Raw genomic sequence first — 19369 nt, 5'->3', positions numbered from 1 at the left:
AAACCTCTTAAAACGTGTTTTTAGGCAAATACCAATAGCAGGAACAAAGCAAAGATTTTAAAGCTAAAGTCTAAAAGTTTCCAATATTCTTCTTTGCATACATTTAAACTCTTACCATTTACTGTTCTGGAAAACAGTTTTATGCAGGATTGTATTCCACTGAAATGATAGTTTTGCCAAAGCCTATAAAGTGAAGACAAGTACAGCAATTACACAAAATTGCTGACTCTGCATGAACGTGAGGCACTTCAAATGCTTTAGTTTTTTTATAGGTTAGATCCAATCCTCTTGAAACAGGCTCGCCCAAGCCAGTTTCCTTTTTCTATTCCCCTAGTTGTACCCCCTTTCATGTTTTATAGAACATCTACACATTGTCCTCTTCCCTCCCACCTTTCTTAAAGGGATATGGCAACTTTCAAAAGGTAAGATTTTTACAAAAATATCATTAAGAATACCTGCAAGCTTCTTACACCTGGGTTCTCATTCTCTTTAATATGTTACCCCTTAACTCACGGTAACCCTAGAAATATTTGTAAACCCACAGGTGCCAAACTTTACTTAAAAGTGTTACCTAAAACACATATAAAACCACTTTCATTAATACAAGAATAATCTTGAGCCAATAAAGGGAGAGAATAAATGTAAACCAAGTTTATTTTGCTTTTTAAGTAGTGTTCTTAAAGCACTACAGCTTGGTAAACAATGTAAATTAGTATAAGTCATCTCAAAAGCCAGAGTTTTGTTTTGTTTTGTTTTTTAATGAGTTGTTAAAAAGATGCAGCCTATTCTAACAGGATAAATATTTTTAACCATTTCACTTCGAGTTAATGAAGGCTCACAAATGAGCAACACTCCTCATTGAGGAAAACAAAAAGCTGTTGTCGACAAGCGACAGCACACACACACAAAAACAAAAAGAACTGTGTAAAAATAACTAACTGTGTTCCCATATTTTTTTAAGTCGCTTTACAATGGGATGATATGCACATGATCTTGCTGCAAACTTGCCATACAGACTTGTAATACATATAGTCTAGACAAACGATTCAGTCCAAGAGGTGCTAACTTCAGACAATGCAGCACTATAATCCTTTTAACAACGCAATTTGTTTTACTCATTATCTTTTCTTCTAGGCTGAAATACAGGCTAGAAAGAAAATGCTCCCTAATTAAAAATTGGTACTGTTTACAGGAAAATTGTGTAATTTTGCATTAGAATTTACAAGTTATGTTCAAATTGAAATTACCTCCTCCCCCCATCCCAGCCACAAAATGGGCATGAAGTAAAATTTTTAAAAATGCCTTAATTTTTAACTTCATGCAAACTAAATAAAGATGACCAAAACAAAAGCTTTAACAATGGAAGGATATTTCACAGAAAATTTCTTATACAAAAAACACATAAGAAAAAGGGCCACTAGGTGACATTTTAATTTACAAATTGGCATCATTTTGGTCGACAAATATCCAGATGCTGTTTTCTTCTGCTAACAAGAGTTGCAGAGGGGGAAAAACAAAAACAAAACAAAAAACCCCCAAAAAAACAAAACAAACAAAACAAACAAACAAACAAAAAACCAACAACAACAAAAAAAACCCAACCAAGAAAACCCAGCATGACTTCTGATTTTAATCACACATTTCTTCTGGAATTTCATGTGGATTAAGGATGCCAGGGACAGACATCTGAAGTTTATGTTTCTCTTCCTGAGCCTGTCGAAGGGCTGTTTCTCTTTCTTCCAAAAACAGATCAGATGTATCTTCACCTGCAAACTCCTGTGATAACAAGATAGTTGAGGTATCAACATAACAAAACTTCAATTTTGGAAAATGGACTGCTTTTGGGGAGGGGGGGAAGGGGCAGGAGAAAAAGTATAGACAGGTGCCTCCTTTTGCTTACACAAGAAGGCAAATTATCCTTCCGTTGGGTGGGTTTCTTTATTTTGGGGGTGGGGGGAGAGAAAGCATGCAAATGGTACATATAAGTAAGAGCAGGAGAGGGCTAGAGAGGGAAAATCCCAAGCAGGCTCTGCACTATCAACATAGAGCCTGACACAGGGCTTGATCCCACAAATCATGAGATCATGACCTGACTGAGCCACCCAGGCACCCATATTGGTTGGGTTTAAATTATAGTATATTGACAGAATTCTGTGTAGCTAAATTAAAACCAAAGGTGTTAGCTGGAGATAAAAAGTTATAAAAAGGGGAAAGTCTGATGTAACATATAAAATGATTCATAAGCAAAGATATTATTTACAAGAAATGTTTTCTTTATTTTGAGAGAGATAGAGACAGCGTGAGCAGAGGAGGGTCAGAGAGAGAGGGAGTCACAGAACCCGAAGACAGGTTACAGGCTCTGAGCTAGCTGTCAGCACAGAGCCTGACGCGGGGTTCGAACCCACGAACTGTGAGATCATGACCTGAGCCCAAGTTGGACGTTTAACAGACTGAGCCCCCCAGCAAAGAGATTTAAAAAGCTGTTTTCTTGGCGCACCTGGGTGGCTCAGAGTTGGTTAAGCATCTGACTCTGGATTTTGGCTCAAGTCATGATCTCATGGTTCACGAATTTAAGTCCTGTGTCAGGTTCTGTGCTGACAGTGTAAAGCCTGCTTGGCATTCTCTCTCCCCTTCCCCTGTTCTCTCTCTCTCAAAATAAATGAGTAAATTAAAAAGAAATTGCCTAATTTGTCTTAAGTCCCTAAAATGGACGCCTATCTTTAATGGGTATAAAATCCCCAAAGGGACTGCCAATATATTTCTTTCTCCATTTCCCACAATTTAAAAATCATCTGTAGGATGTACTTGCAGTATTGCAACACACCTTTCTATCAACTAAAATGAATTATGCTAATAACACATTTCCAAAAACATTTCAAACGTATCCTCTTGTCAACTCTTTTATAGTTTCTCACTGTGGATCAGTTTCAGACTAGGTAAACCTACATATTATTCAAAAAGCCCACTCATTTGGATTCACAAAAATGGTCAATTCCACAAAGTAACAACTAATCTTAGTCTTAATACTTCTGCCAAATGCAAACAAAATACATACCTTTATTTGTACTAGGAAATCCCTAAGATGTTCCTTGAAAGCAGGAATATCCTGATTTAAGCTGAAAAGCCCTGTCACAAAGAGCTTTACTTGAGCACTGCAAATGAAAACACAATAATTAAATAATCACTATTTTTTAAAGTGAATAATATATGCATATTAAAAAGCATATTTACTCTTGTAGATGAGGGAATGCAGATTTAAGAAGATTGGCCACATATTCCTGAATGAACATTTGGTTGTTAACCGGATTTCCAGGATTTAAGGGCGTACTTATTTTTCCTTCTTCAACCAAATTAAACATATATGCAAGTATTGACGCATGCATTGTCAAACCTGTTGATAAAAAGAATATTATGAACTCCAACATGTAACAGCAATGGAAACAGTTAACATTTTCACGGCTTTACATGCTTACCAGCAGTATGTGAGGTGTCTGTCACAACAGAAAAGATATGCTGAAGAATATCACAAAAATAAGTTTGATAGAAACTCTGAGCTGCAGCTTCTTCTTGTGCAACATTTTGTAAGAGTGTAAAAAGTATCTGTAAGCCTAAAATGTATAGAACACCAAAAAAAAGTCAATTCTCTCCCTATCAACTCTAAAAAAGCATTACCAAGTACACATCTATTACAGAAACCAATGACTGTTTAAATACAAAATAGGGGCACTCAAGTGGCTTAGTCGGTTGAGCACTAGACTCTTGATTTCAATTCAAGTCATGATCCAAGGGTTGTGGGATGGAGCCCAGTGTTGGGCTCCAAAATGAGCATGGAGCCTGCTCAAGATGATACCTTTCTTTCCCTCTACCTGTCTCCACAACTTGTACCCTCTCTCTAAAATAAGAGGAATAAAACACAGCATCTCTAAGAAGGAGATGCCAATTTCCTGCTAGTGATGTTGTGTTCTGCCCTTACTTTGACCCTTAGTGGCACAGAGGAAAGGCATATAGAGAAAAGGAAAAATTGGATAAAAGATATTCATCTACTTTGAATTCTATGCTCATCATGCCATAATTCAATCTTGCCTATGGACAAACTATGGTAGACAGGATTAAACTGCTTTTAGGACTTTCTTAGGCCTACATACACAACTGATGCACTCAAAACAAATCCCTAATAACAAATGCTAGCTACACAGCCACGACTACAGACCTACCTGTAAGACTCTGTACAGTTTTGTATTGGTAGGGCAAATGAATAAAAAGACATAATGTTTATTTACCTGTATCTGCAACATTCCTCATTGTATGTTTGAAAGCCCAAATAATGGAGTCCAAAACAAGTTTAAATTGTGCAGGTGGTATAGCCAGGAATGCTGGGAAACAATGAGAATTGACAGCCTGAAGTAGTAAGAAAAAGTTGGTTCTGTGTTCAGGATATTCTTCAAAGTCCTAGAAATAAATGGTGAGAACAAATAAAACTTCAATGCCTTAATTATATTAAGAGAGAAAAAGTAAACTCTAATTTATTATAAAAGTTTGGAGTTGTCAGTAGGGCCCCTCGTAGGGTTGTTTAAAAGTCCAACTCCTGATTTAGGTTCAGCTTCAGATCTCAAGAGTTCCAGAGATGAAGCCCGGTGTCACCTTCCACCCGGACAGCACTGAGCTAGCTAGGGATTCTGTCTGCCCCTCCCACACTACCATGTGCATGTTCTCTCTCTCAAAATAAATGAACTTAAAACAAAATAACCAACATAAAGTACATGACATTTTCTAGTAACTCAGTCTGTTACTACCACTTTTGAGTTACTTTGAGATCACTAATACAAATTTGAAAAATTTTTACCTGCTATGTAAATTCATACACTTACATCTACATTTTTCTGTCCTGCTAAACTTATTTTCCCATTTTTTATAGGCATATAGTACACTTTTAGAAGTGAAAATGTAGACCCTTTCATTTATTTAAACAAATTAGTACCACTAAATTCTTAATGCTTAAAACACAGCAACCTTTCACTAAATGCTAGCTGCTATCTGAATGTTACAATCTATCAAATTACCCCTACTTGGCTGTTAAGATTGAACTCTTTAATAGTGAAAATTTTTTAAAAGGTATCTTTCTCTGGTCTATAAATTCAAATGTTTAACTCCAGATCTTAAAACTTCTGCTATTCTCATAAGTATCATTCATACTTTCAAGAGTTACATACTCCAAAATTTCTCATTATAAGTGAAATGTAAACCACATACCTTATTTATCATATTCAATGTGCATTCAAAAACAGCATCAAATATTTGAGGTATTTCAGCTGTTATATGTCCTCCTAACTTATTGACAATAATAGCCATAGTACTAAGCACTTCTGGTTCTCTAGCAGCTGGGACATTTCTCTGATAATCAATGAGAACTGCATCCAACAGAGGAGGAACAAAATTTTCGGCTACCTATTTAAAAAAAAAATTAAGTTTTATTCTATGCACACTTGCTAACTAATATAAATAGCTAGACTTTGTTATATTGTTATAGACTTTGTGTTATATTGACATTTAAGTATCCGTTTAAAAATGGAAAACTGCGTATTTTAATTTGGTTTTTGGAGATTAAAACTTTTTAGCAAAAGAATCCAAGAAATAAGGACATATTGTAGAGCACAAGTTTGTTATTTACGTAAGGCAAATGGGAAAATGACTTGAGCTACCATGTTATATATCACCACTGTCCCCCACTAAGAGCAATTTCTTAGGAAGATGGTATATATTAACTAAAATATTTTCTTGATACTAAAAGTATTCAAGGACTCTAAAAAAAAATGACACTAAAATAATCCAATCAAAATTACCTTTAATCAAGCAATATGCATATATGAGAAAACACAGCATCAACTTAAACAAAAAATTTAACATTTCACTTACCATTTGTGGATCATTGGACCGGCTCACCCAACCAGATATTAACTTTAAAGTCTCCCTTTTTACTGTTCGCATACTTCTAATCAACGGCTGCTTTGTAACCATCTCACCTAAAAAATACAATCCAGTAGAATCCAACTTGACAACTAAAATTCTATATTGGTAGTTTGCTTCGGACACCATTAGCTCCCATTTACCACACAAAAACAAGAGGCATAGAGATGAACATACCGGGGAAAAAAAAGACTAATTTTACAAAGGAAAGGGAATGCAACTGGTTAAAAATAATTGTCTATGGTTATGTGGGACATTGGGAGAGTTAACTTAAAATCTGTGAGAAATGAATGTTCATAAAACTGACTTGTTATAAACCATTCCACAGAAGTTCAGAATCGCTTACCATTAGCTTGGATAGCTGCTGAAATATTTTCACTGAGGCACTTGTATACATTAAGCATATCTAAATAAATTCTCCCAAGCTGAATTACAAAGGGGTGTCCAACAGCTTTGCAGGCTCTAACATTTGTTTTCAATATGCTACCGAGCTGCTTGACTGTTTCAGGATCTTTAAGTATATCCACATTCTGTGAAGGACAAACAATAAAATTTCATGTATCATATGAAATTTACCTTTTTAATTACTAAAACAAAAAACACTACACACACCTTACTCCAAAACCAACCTTACATTAATAATCAGAGAGTAAAACAAATACAGAAACCTTACTGCCTACATCTACAAGGAAGAATAGAATGAAAGCATCCTACTATACATCAAAACAGAGTAAAATTACAGTGTAATTTTTTTTAATGTACAAAGGCACAGAAAACCATTTATGAATAACGTATGCAAATCAAAGGCACTGAATTCACTACTTCTGTAAATAGCACGGTCTTCTTGTATTCCCTTAGAACTTTGAAAAAAAGTAGTAAAACTTACTTTGGTTGCCTGCTGGATTATGCTATCCCAAACCTGATTAGGAAGCAGCATATATTTTTCTATTAAATGTTCTTGTACTGTTTGGTCTGTTTGTGCACCAATCATGTATCCCACAGCTTCATAAAATGTATGGACCTATGTAGAAAGGCAGATATTTTACTTAAAAAAAAAAAAAAGTGTTATTATTTTTGAGAGAAGGTGAGAGACAGAGAGAGAGATCATGCGCATGGGGAAGGGTGCAGAGAGAGGGACAAAGAAACTCTCAAGTAGGCTGGAACCCATGAACCACAAAGATGATGACCTGGACAGAAATCTAGAGTTGGATGCTTAGCCAACTGAGCCACTCAGGCACCCCTAGTCATTTTACTTTTATGCATCATAAGGGAAACTACACACAAGCAATTCACATATGTACTGAAACTAAAAATTTTACAAGTGTGAGAAATAATTTGCATCAGGTAGAAAAATAGCCTGACAAACTTCTGGTTAAATTTTTGTCTCATAAACATTCAACCACTCCAACCAGAGAGGTGGGTTGGGGGGATTGGTGAAATAGGTGATTTCTTGAATCACTGTTTGTACACCTGAAAGTACTGTTTATTAACTATATTCAAATTGAAATAAAAAAATAAAAACAAAGGTTTAATCACAGAGACATGTGAAGTGAGTCCAATGGTGGCATTCTTTCTACTCCCATTAATGCATTTTGATTAAAATAGGAGTCATTTTCTAAGAAAGATATACTCAGTGTTCTATATACCTGTTGAGGCTGAAGATCACAAATTATGGTGTTGATATTGTTCAAAATTTCATCAATAAATGGCATTACTTCTCCAACCTGAACCTGAACAAAATGCCTGCGGCATTTCTGAGCTATTTTAATGAAAGTATCACAAGCCATGTCTTGGACTCCATCATGGGTCTCTAAACAAAACAAAAACATTTATCAAAAATTTTTCAAGAAAAAAGTTTTGGTTCAATAAGCATAAAATAACCAAGTTATATATTAAAGAGGATTTACCATGCATGAATTCAAACAACTTGTTAACTACAGTCTTCAAAAATTTCCAGTGAGCTCTTAAAAATCTTGGATATTGACCTACTATGTACATGATATTTGATGCGATAATAGCTTTATTATCTTTGCCTCTTTTCTGTTCACATAATCCTAATAGATCCTGTAAATAGGAAAGAAATTTTGGTCATTTAAAAGAATAACATACAGTTACCTAAAGGATGCAGTTGCTACCACTTGCATACCTTTATAACAGTAACAAGAAATCGTTTTTCATCCTCTTCATGCATTGCTCCACTAATGGAGCCTATTGCCCAACACAATGTATTCAAATTTTTCCATGACCACTCTGTACCATTCACTTGATTGTGAAGTTTCTCAGTCATTATTCTTTCTGTATCTACATAATCCAGGTGAGTGAGATAAACTACAAAGGGAAAAGGTTCCAAAGGTCAAATGCAAAACTCTATGAATACAAATTATTTACTAAGAAATAACAGCACATTAATAAAGATGAATCCTGACAAATTCAGAAAACTACATTTCCTAGTATTTTCACCCCAAAAGAGAATTACAAAAGATTAAATCGACAATATTTACGAACTTACCTAATGTTTCTCTCATATTCTTATACAAATTAATGGAATCTGTATCCTTCATGAATTCTCTTACAACTTCTCCCTGATCATTTTCTACAACCAATACTTCCTCTGGTTTAGCCATACGACTAACCATTAATAAACGGACCTATTCGACAATACACAAGAAAAACCTGTTGAAATCAGCCACATCAAGTATAGGAAAAAAATTAAGATAAGCACTTTACACTTTAGACCAACAGAGCCCCCAAAATTGTTCCCACAATATAAAATAGAAACATTGAAAAAATAGAATTCTACAGTAATAGTTTTCTAATGTTATTTATTAAGAATAAACATTTACTGTTAAGTTCCTGTGTCTCATCCAGAGACTCAGATTGGGAAGTGATCTTTTAATCTGCATTTCTAACAAATTCACTGGTGGCGCTGATAACGTTTACTTGTAAGGCTACACTATTGAAAATCATAGCTCTTAAGCCAATCTCTTTCAATGAATGGTCTAGTTTGGAATATGTATGGAGAAGTTATTGGATTCTTTCTGCAGCTCCTTTATTTGGATAAACTATAAAAGCCAAAGTAAAATAAAACCCACTATTTGCATTCAGTCTTCAAAATCACAGCAAGGAACAGAAAGAGCAAGCAATCAACCACCCGATTTAGTTACCTTGGATAACACGGGCAAGTACAGCTGTCTCCTAGGAGGAACATCAAAATGTTGGCTTCCAGATAGCAGCGGAGAAGCAGATGTAGAGAATGGGCTCTCTCTATAGAGTTCAGCTGCTAAATGATTCCAGTACTCAAGGCAAATCTTAAAGATTTCAGTTTCCTCCACTTCTGATACCAACAACATATAATGAAGGGCCTACAAATTAGACCAAAACTAGTAAAATAATCCTTAGACATTATTATCCAACCATAAATTGCCTTCCACTCGTAACATTAATAGGAAATAAATTCCATACTTCGTTTTACACAACTCTGATGTTTCACCATTCATCTAACATACTATTATAGATACTCTGTAGGAACAAATTGTGCTTTCTTCTTCCCTTTATTTAAAAGTTTATTTTTGAGAGAGAGATACAAAGAGCAAGAAGGAGGGGGCAGAGAGAGGGAGACACAAAATTCTAAGCAGACTGAGGCTTTGGGTGGTCAACAGGGGGCTTAAATGGACAAGCCAAGAGATTATGACCTCAGCTGATGCTGGATGCAAAACTGACAGAGAAACACAGGCGCCCCCCACCCTTCTTCCTTTTTTGATGCTTTATTCATTTATTTTGAGAGAGAGAGAGAGAGAGAAAGAAAATATGAACCCCAAGCAGGCTTTGTGCTGTTAGTGCAGAGCATGATGTGTGGCTCGAGTTCATGAACCATAATCAGGTGTTGGGACGTTTAACTGACTGAGTCACCCAAAGACCCCAAATTGTGCAATCTTCTGACATGTCCTAGAACACTTTAGAAACCTTATGTATTGGCCAATACATGTTAGTTAAGTCCCCTAAAAAGGCATGGACATTTAGTACCAATAGTGAAGTGTAAACAACTCAAATTTCCTTCTGTAAACTCATGAGTGGAAATACAAAAATGACGTAATCATACAATGGACCATTATTCAACGTACAAAGAGATGAAATACTGGTATAGGCTGCAAGATGAATAAACCCTGAAAACATGCTAAGTGAAAGAAAGAGGCTGATTTACAAAAAACCAGGAGTCCATTTATATGAACAGTTCAGAATAGGTAAATCCATAGAGAGCAAATTCATGGTTGCTAAGGAGCTGGGAGGAGAGCAGAATGAGGGGTTATTTTAATGGGTACATCATCCTTTGTGGGTGATGAAAAGGTTTTACAATAGGTGACAGTTGCTAACACTGAATGTCACTGAACTGTATACTATAAAATACAGTTCTACATTATATGCATCACACTTCAATTTTTAAGAAACATCTTTAGGCTCTTCATCTAAGAAATGTCTGATTATCCATTAGGAATTCAATTCTGATGATCAATTAACTGATCTGGTATTATCCAAAATATAAAAATACAAATTCAGCTTGTAAGTCAGAACATATATTTTTATGCATTGATGAGTAAGAGTTAAGAAGATACATCAAAGGTACAGATATTAATAAAAGGGTAGATATTTTAGAAGGCATTTTTGAAAAAACTTTCATTATGCAGGTAAGAATTTCAGAAGCCAAAGGCTCCACAAAGCCTACCTCCATAAGTGTTTCCCTGAGATTTAACCTTTTTTCTATAAGTTGACCATGTTCCTTAAGAAAGGTGCAGAGAAACAAACTGAGATTCTGAATAAAGTTCTGTTCATCATCTTTCCCATTTGAGTATGCAAGTCGAATATTGGTATTTAAAGGAAGCATCTACAAGTTAAAATATGGACCATTAGTCTCAGCCTGTACTTTAAAACCAAAAAAGACATTATTTTTTAGCCCTAAGATTTCATCACCTTGTTACTAATATTAAACAAAGATTTAAATACATTATTCTTCACTGGAAATCTTCAGTCCCTTGTAACTGCTTTCATATTTTTGTGTTCTGATTTTTGATTTTTAAAAATGTTACAAGTAGTAAGATTTCTTTTCAATTTTTAAATTATCTTTTCAAGTTTTCCCTGTGCTATTAAAAACAAAACTATTCAAGTAATTCATTCGTATTGCAAACACATACTGTTCTGTAGTATTATGCTTAACATTCTAAATAATGTCCTACATACCTAATCAAGAGTGCACTGGACCACCATCTTCAGTTTAGACATTAAGTTTTCAGAAAAAGAGCTAATACTTAAACCTTAGGTTTCCAAGTTATCTAAATTCTGTGTGAATACACTATGACACTCCCACGATCTTTATTTCAAGGAATTTTCAAAATGTTCACTAACATCTCTACCTAATCTTATTTTATGTAATAAGTACCCAATCCCATTATAGCTGATCTGTTATGATTAGTTATGACAAAACAGTTCAACCCAACTTTTTCTAAGGCACGAAAATTGTTTAGTCCATTGTTAGGCGTTGTATTACCTGTTTTAGCTGCATCATTGTCAGTGTAAATAATGTTACAAATTGTTCCTCATACTGGCTTACACTTACACCAGCAATCTCAGTGAGGCACTTCAGAGAGACATTTCGAAACATTGGAACATTCAGGAACTATTTTAATAAAAATAGGGAAGCATAAAATTAAATGGCCATTAATACTTAACAGTAAAAAAAATAAAGATTTTAAAAGTTGAGAACATAAGAGGGAAAAAAAACAGGTAAATGTATGAATACATTTTGTTTGCACATATATTTTGAGGAAACTTCATTATACACCCAATATACAGTAACCGCTTCAGGAGCAAACTGTGCTTTATTTTGATAGGTCTTCAGACATCTAAAATACAAAGTTCCTTACAGACACCCCCCAGGATCTATTATATGACTTTTAAGGACATAATGTTTTATCTGTAGTCTAAGAAAGACCCAAGATATACTTAGGATTTTAAGAGATGGGCAATACACTTAGGATTAACATACATGTGATAAAACTGGCATACCATTTGTGGATGGCAATTTAGCATCAAAAACCTTAAAAAAAAATGGACTACCTATTGGCCTGATACATGTATAAAGTTTATGCAAATTAAATATTTAGAAAGTACACAAGTGTCATTATTTAACAGTGCTTCATCTGCAGTACTACTGACACTAAGTTTTATATATATTTACCAATAAAATAATATCTCAAATATTGTAAATCATGTATTACTTCAACAAACAGAACTATATAAAGCCTCAAACGTTAAGTTATAAGGTCTTAATTAGGCATATAAAATTTATTCATCCTATGTGCCAAGAAAACATCCAGAAAACTAATACAACTTATTTGTACCCAGTCATCTCTGGACGAACAATTATGAAGACCTCATATAGGCATTACAAGCTACTGCTTTTATACAAAGAGGGGAAAAAAACCCAGATGTTCTGTTTTATAGAAAATATCCCTTAATTGATCTTACTGTGAACAATATACAATCAACTAAAATAAAATCAGATCTGTTCACATGGAGGTTCACATACAATTTCTAAGATTTCTAACACCATTTCAAAGAAGTACTAGCTGCAACTAACGAAAGTTCCTCTGAGCAGTTTTCTCATCTTAAAAACACTGGTCATACCTACAAATGCATAACGGTTTTTCGATAGCACAGAGCATTACAAACTAAGAATATATGAAACTAGACAGTGATAAAGAACTGAAATGTATTCACTATACCTTATAAATTAATGTGCTGATTAACTTGGTCTCAAAAATATATCCCAGTGGAATCCAATTAAGAAATCTGAGCAATGTTTCCAAAGTTGCATGTACAAGTGGAGCATTTTGGGAATTTTCCTATAAATGAAAACATACCTGTAAATAATGTTCTTCTTTAATTTTTACTTAAAAAAATGAAATCAACAGCACTTACCATCACAAACTGACACAGCTGGAAAATTTGCGAGAATTCATTGCACATGCTAAAAAAAAAAAAAGTGAACACTTTTTAGCAGACACAGAAATACTGCAATTATTTACATACTAAGAAAATTACCAAAAATCTCACCACTTGGGTCACTAAAAACACAAGTCACTTCTATGTAAACACAAATATCAGTAACTTCATCAAAATCTACAAATGTTACTAAAACTACATGTAGTATCACTTTTTCAAAGCTTACCCATAAAGAATGCTATGAAAGCACATAATTTCATTTTGTGGAGGTTTTTGTCTTCCTTACTATAATGTGAGTAATTTCATCAATCTGGTCTTTTTAAAGATTTTATTATCATTTTTAAAAAATTATTTTGAGGGGGAAGTAGGTGTGGGAGAGGAACAGAGAGTCCCAAACAGGCTTGGTACCGTCAGGTGAAACGAACCATGATCTGACTTGTAATGAAGAACGGGATGCTTAAATGACTGAGCCACCCAGACGGCCCTATGATTTTATTTATGCAATCTCTATAACCAACATGAGGTATGAACTTACAACTCTGAGATCAAAAGTCACATGCTCTACTGACTAAACCAGCCAAGCACCCCAAATTAATCTTTTAAACCTAGATAGGTGAAACAAAACTCTGCAAAATAAGAGGGGTGGCACTGTATGTATCCCAAATCCTAAAATATGCGTATATACCAAAACAGAGGCAAAATTGTACATTCTGAAGCTAGTTTGAATATATAAAGATGAAATACTGCTATGCCCTAATGACTAGAACAAACTTCTATTACTAAATGAAAGAAAATAAAGTAGCCTGCTTCCAAGGATGCAGGACTGGTAACATTTGGATCCAAGTAATTTCCTTAAATTATATTTAATCACCCTATAAAAAAAGATCACAAAATATTTTGGGAAGTCCAGACCTATATTCCTTTTGCATGCGATGTATTAAATTATTTTGCTGTGACAAAGGAAGTATGACATCCTATCTTTATCATTACACATAATTTTTCAAGGCTCAAGATTTAGAATATTAGGTCCACTCTAGGACTATTTAAATTTGTACACAAAAACAATTAAAAACAATTAAAAGTAATGTAACATATTTATGATCCCAGGTTCTCAAAAATTTATAATCTACTTCCAAATTCCTTGACATCTTTTCAGAAATCACTTAAATTCTAAAGTGAAATAATTACTTGCCTGTCTTTTAAATGTTTAGCTTTCACTTGAGTTATTTGTCCACTAGAGAAATCAAATACTTCTTCACTCAAGAGTTTAAGAATCACCATATTATTCTGACAGAGACTTTCACTGGTCCTACTTGCTCCAACAATGTCACTGATAAAAGTTGGCCAGTGTTTTGGCCATTCTTGTTTCAGTATCTAAAATAAGACAGGAAATGTCAATTTCATTTTACATATCAATGGCAAATAAGGCAAAAGTAAAAACAAGCACTTTTCATTTTTTTCCCCTTTGAAATGTGCCACGATCTATAGAATCAACTAGATTAAAGTATAACACAGATAAAGTTTTCGGCTTCAAATGTCCAGGACTCCCCTCAGTTATCGCAGTTGGTCTAGTCTGGTTCCTTTTTCATTTTTTTAAATTTTTTTTAAAATGTTTTATTTACTTCTGAGATAGAGACAGCATGAGCAGGGGAGGGTCAGAGAGAGAGGGAGACACAGAATACAAAGCAGTCTCCAGGCTCTGAGCTGAGAGCACAGAGCCTGATGTGAGGCTCAAACCCACGAACCGTGGGATCATGACCTGAGCTGAAGTCGGACGCTTAACCGACTGAGCCACCCAGGCGCCCCTCCTTTTTCATTTTTAATCAACGATTTCAAGTAATCTGTACACCTAACATGGGGCTTGGACTCAACCCCAAGATCAAGAGTCACATGCTTGCATGTTCCACAACCTGAGCCAGCCAGTTACCCTGGTCTAATCTGTTCTAATATGCATGCATATCAATACAACCTGGACACACATGTACAAACTATTCTAGTAGATTTAAAGATCAAACTCTAAGCAGTAAAACGTGATGGGCAGAGAGGGACATTTTCTCATATTAATTTGGAAGACAGCATTACAATTGGGGATGGAGTCATCTTTGACCAAACTCTAACGGACTATATTAGATTTTTTAAGTCTATACTATGTATTATGTATGCTAGGATTTTCCCAACCAGATATTCCCTAATAGTACCTGTTACTATAAGAGATAGATAGGCTGACAACAAAAAGTCCCCCGATAAAAATGTAACTTAACAAAAACCCAAACTTTTTATAACTTACTAAAGATCTTTTTCCTCACGCAAATTAATGTTCTCAGGCAAGTTTTTTGCCATATTATAAAAAGTAAATACAAAACTTCAAAAGTGAAATTATTAGGAAAGTATGAAAACTGAACTAGGTATAGAGATTGGTTTAAGGAATACTGAATTCAAAAGCAATGATTTATGAATTAAAATGGAGATAAATGACATGGAAAATATGCAGTAAGAGGCAACTGAGAAAACTGTAATAGTGTGATGAGTTTACAGTATTTGAGGTTTTTAACCACAGCATATTTACAATTTCAAAAACAGATTAACTGTTATAGTTATTGTAAAAAACTATTATTAGAGTAAGCTTTTACTCTAGTTATTTGATAAAGTAGGTTTGAATATTTTGTTCTACTATGTAGCTTAACTGAAGCATTTAATTATTCTATGGAAAACAGTAAATCAAATAAAAACTTACCTGAACAAGAATCATATTTAATTTTCCAATATACACCTTTTCCTTCTAAGAAAAGAAAAAAGTTTAGATTAAATGAAGGTCTAAAATAGGAATAATAAGAACATAAGAAAAGGAATTCCTCTGAGAAAAATGAATGCAGATCTACTGTAAATGATTATGCACATATATATTTGTAAGTCTGTGACTGAGTAGATTTAAGCTGAAGAATCAATATTTAATTAATTATAAGTTTTCACACTAATTTCCAAAAATGGTCTTACCTCTACACAAGTTGGGTCAGATGACGTCTTGATAATGAGGCCAACAACGTATTTTTTAATTCCTATTAAAAAAAATTATTCAACGCTTTTATAGCATGCCAAGAAATCATCAGTAACAAAAAAACTGGAGAAGGGGAAGGTAAAAGGTCAGGTAATAAACACCAATCCTATCAACAATATTCGCATTTTTGAATGATGCCCGTCATTTTTGTGTCCTACTCCTTTAAATTTTAACTTTTGTTAACTTTACAATATATAGGTTTAACAGTAACAAAATTATATTCTAAGATATTCTTTTATGCTGTACCAGTCAAGTACACCAACATGTTAAAAAAAACAAACCACCAGGGACTGATATGTTGTTCATTTAAATAAAGATAAAATAAACTTATATTTTTATAAGTTAAAACCACAAACCCCCTTGAAATATTCTAGGTTAAGTTTATTGAAAATATTTCTAAATCATGACCAGATGTTGTTTCCCTCTTCAAATTTAATTGTAACATTAAGGTAATCCTAGAAATATTCTTTTTTTTTTTTTTTTTAAGTTTATTTATTTTGAGAGAGTGCGCCAGAGCACACTGAGCGCAGGGGAGGGAGAATCCCAAGCAGGCTTCATACTGTCATCGCAGAGTCTGACAAAGGGCTTTATTTCACCAACTGCGAGATGGTGACCTGAGCTGAAATCCAAAGTTGGATACTTAACTGACTGAACAACCAAACACCCCAGCTGGAAAGGGCTTTAATTTGTCCGCTCCACTACAATACACAGGAGTTAAAGGATAAAGCTTTGTTTGTAATGTTATTTACTTAAGAATAACTTAATACTACTATTCTTTAAACAATGAAGTCTTCCTTTTGATTTTAATATCATTCAAAATTTACAGAACATCTATTATTAAGTTCCTTTAAGTTTTAAAATTGCACGGTGCTCCTATGTTAATACACCCAATGGGTTTCAGAGGTAGGATCCTTAAATGAACAAATTATTATTTCCTGCTATATAAAAAACTATTCTTACATGTTTAATTTAGGCTTTGCTACCAAATGATCTTTGAGAGCTATCTGACCTTTGAAAACATAGTTAAGAGTTTCTGAAACTATGCCCCCCAAGCTTTATCTAATAAATTTGTAACTGTGGACTCAAACTTTCATGGAGAGGGGATTTGCTAAGAAATTTACCCTTATTAATAAGCAAGAAATACAGCCAACGGGAAGACAGTGAAATGCTGATTTGACTGTAAAATCATCTCAATACTTAATGTGCTAAAGTATTAAATTTATTTCCATTCACTTGTATTTCCATTTTCTTTCCTATTCCAAACATTAACACCATGAAAATAATTTCCTTACTGAAAAAAAAAAAAAAGTATACTAATATAATAAAGTCACATGAGGGCTATTTATCAACTGAAAAGTTAACATTAAATTGTATCAATATTCACAGCTTAAGAGATATTTTTTAAAAAGTTAAAAAAACACATTTAAAAACCTTTTTGCTAAGTGCCAAACATTTGATTGTTACATACAATCTAACAAACTATCATCTACATTTTTTTTAGTAATTAAAAAATGTTTTAGGGGCGCCTGGGTGGCTTAGTCGGTTAAGCGTCCGACTTTCGCTTAGGTCATGATCTCGCGGTTCGTGGGTTCGAGCCCCGCGTCGGGCTCTGTGCTGATTGCCAGCTCAGAGCCTGAAGCCTGTTTCAGTCTGTGACTCCCTCTCTCTCTGACCCTCCCCTGCTCACGCGTCTCTCTCTCTCTCCTAGAAATAAATAAAATATTTAAAAAAAAAAATGTTTTAAATGTTTGCTTATTTTTGAGAGCAAGACAGAGCACAGGTGGGGAAGGGAAGAGGAGAGAGGGGGGAGAGGGTGATGGAGGGAGGGAGAGAAAGAGAAAGGGGGGTGGGGCACAGAATCTGAAGCAGGCTCCAGGCTCGGAGCTATAAGCATAGAGCCCAATATGGGGCTTGAACCCACGAACCTTGAAATCATGACATGAGCTGAAGTTGGATGCTCAACCAAGCCACGCAGGCACCCCTCATTTACATTTTTAAAAGTTAGTTCTACCCTAGGCAAAGACCACAATACTAAATGTTGCAGACAAGATCTATCAATGAATGCTAAAAAGAATGGGAAAACTTTTCAGAAAAAATAAGATACCAGTGTTAGCTCAAATTATCTCCCAAGATCCTCTTCAAGGTAAAAAAGCAGTAATTTTATAAAAAGAAAAGCAGCAGGAACCACCATAACCAGCTAATAAATGATGATAATTAAGTCATGTACCCTGTCTTGATGGACTGAGGGCACACCATTATTGATATTCTTGCCAAAACACATGGAATCTCCATTTAATTCTGAGGAATTAGACAAACCTAAATTGAAATACACTCTATAAAATAAATGACTGATCAAAACTCATCAAAAGCATCAAAGATGTATCAAGCAGGGATTAAGAACCATCACAGATTAGAAGACTAAAAAAAGACACTAACTGTAGAACAGAAAAAGGATATTAGAAACACGTATGAAATTTAAATTAGTGGCCATAATTCAGTTACTAGTACTGAACCAATGTTCCTTTTATGACTTTGCTAAAAATTTTAAGTTTATTTTTGAGATAGAGACAGTGTGAGTAGTAGGTAAGGAGTAGAGAGAGGAGACACAGAATCTGAAGCAGGCTCCAGGCTCTGAGCTGTCAGCACAGAGCCCAACGCCGGGCTTGAACTCAAACTGTGGTATCATGACCTGAACTAAAGTAGGATGCTTAAAGCACTGAACCACACAGGCACCCCCTATGATTCTGATAATTTTATTATGGTTGTAGAAGCTGTTAGTATTAGAATAAACCAAATGGTATGTAGTGCTTTCTATATTTTTTGGACAACATTTCTATAGTCTAAAATTATTTTAAAATAAGAGGATTTAAAGACATACAATCAGGTCTAGTTTTTTAAACAAATTTTTTTTAAAGTTTATTCATTTTTTGAGAGAGGCAGAGACAGAGTGTGAACGGGAGAGGGGCAGAGAGAGAGAGAGGGAAACACAGAATCTGAAGCAGGATCCAGGCTCTGGGCTGTCAGCACAGAGCCCCAATGTGGGGCTTGAACTCCTGAACCATGAGATCATGACCTGAGCTGAAGTTGGGCACTTAACCGACTGAACCACTCAGGCGCCCCAGGTCTAGTTTTAATAAGGCAACAAAAGGAAGGAAATAATTAGGAATATCAATTTTATTAATTCATTTTGAGAGACTACAACAGCACACATGAGCAGAGGAGGGGCAGAAAGAGGGGGAGAATCCCAAGGAGGCTCTGCACTGTCACCAACTAAACTACCCATGCGCCCTGAAAATCAATTTTTTTTTAAATTGAGGGCTTCTGTACGTGAATAATATAACAACCATACATCAG

At 34.6% G+C, this 19369-nt stretch overlaps 1 protein-coding gene across 1 annotated transcript in view; it reads right to left on the bottom strand.

The window, feature by feature from the left end:
- Positions 1-631: 631 nt before the first annotated feature.
- The window catches only part of XPO1 (exportin 1), a 42296-nt gene continuing 23558 nt past the window's right edge, over positions 632-19369 (bottom strand). The window contains exons 5-25 of the mRNA XM_039240327.1: positions 15955-16016; positions 15695-15739; positions 14153-14334; positions 12937-12985; positions 12741-12860; positions 11504-11632; positions 10685-10843; positions 9129-9326; positions 8474-8612; positions 8111-8292; positions 7872-8028; positions 7611-7774; positions 6851-6985; positions 6311-6494; positions 5914-6020; positions 5251-5445; positions 4281-4449; positions 3474-3608; positions 3232-3391; positions 3056-3152; positions 632-1776 (exon numbers count right to left, since the gene is read on the bottom strand). Coding sequence (XP_039096258.1) covers positions 1630-1776; positions 3056-3152; positions 3232-3391; positions 3474-3608; positions 4281-4449; positions 5251-5445; positions 5914-6020; positions 6311-6494; positions 6851-6985; positions 7611-7774; positions 7872-8028; positions 8111-8292; positions 8474-8612; positions 9129-9326; positions 10685-10843; positions 11504-11632; positions 12741-12860; positions 12937-12985; positions 14153-14334; positions 15695-15739; positions 15955-16016 — 2915 coding nt within the window. The 3' untranslated portion in view covers positions 632-1629. The remainder of the gene's footprint in view (positions 1777-3055; positions 3153-3231; positions 3392-3473; positions 3609-4280; positions 4450-5250; positions 5446-5913; positions 6021-6310; positions 6495-6850; positions 6986-7610; positions 7775-7871; positions 8029-8110; positions 8293-8473; positions 8613-9128; positions 9327-10684; positions 10844-11503; positions 11633-12740; positions 12861-12936; positions 12986-14152; positions 14335-15694; positions 15740-15954; positions 16017-19369) is intronic.

This window comes from Hyaena hyaena, unplaced genomic scaffold (assembly GCF_003009895.1).
Source record: "Hyaena hyaena isolate Hyena2069 unplaced genomic scaffold, ASM300989v1 scaffold_173, whole genome shotgun sequence".
NCBI classification, from domain to species: Eukaryota; Metazoa; Chordata; class Mammalia; order Carnivora; family Hyaenidae; genus Hyaena; species Hyaena hyaena.
This window is presented reverse-complemented; position numbering and strand designations above follow the sequence as displayed.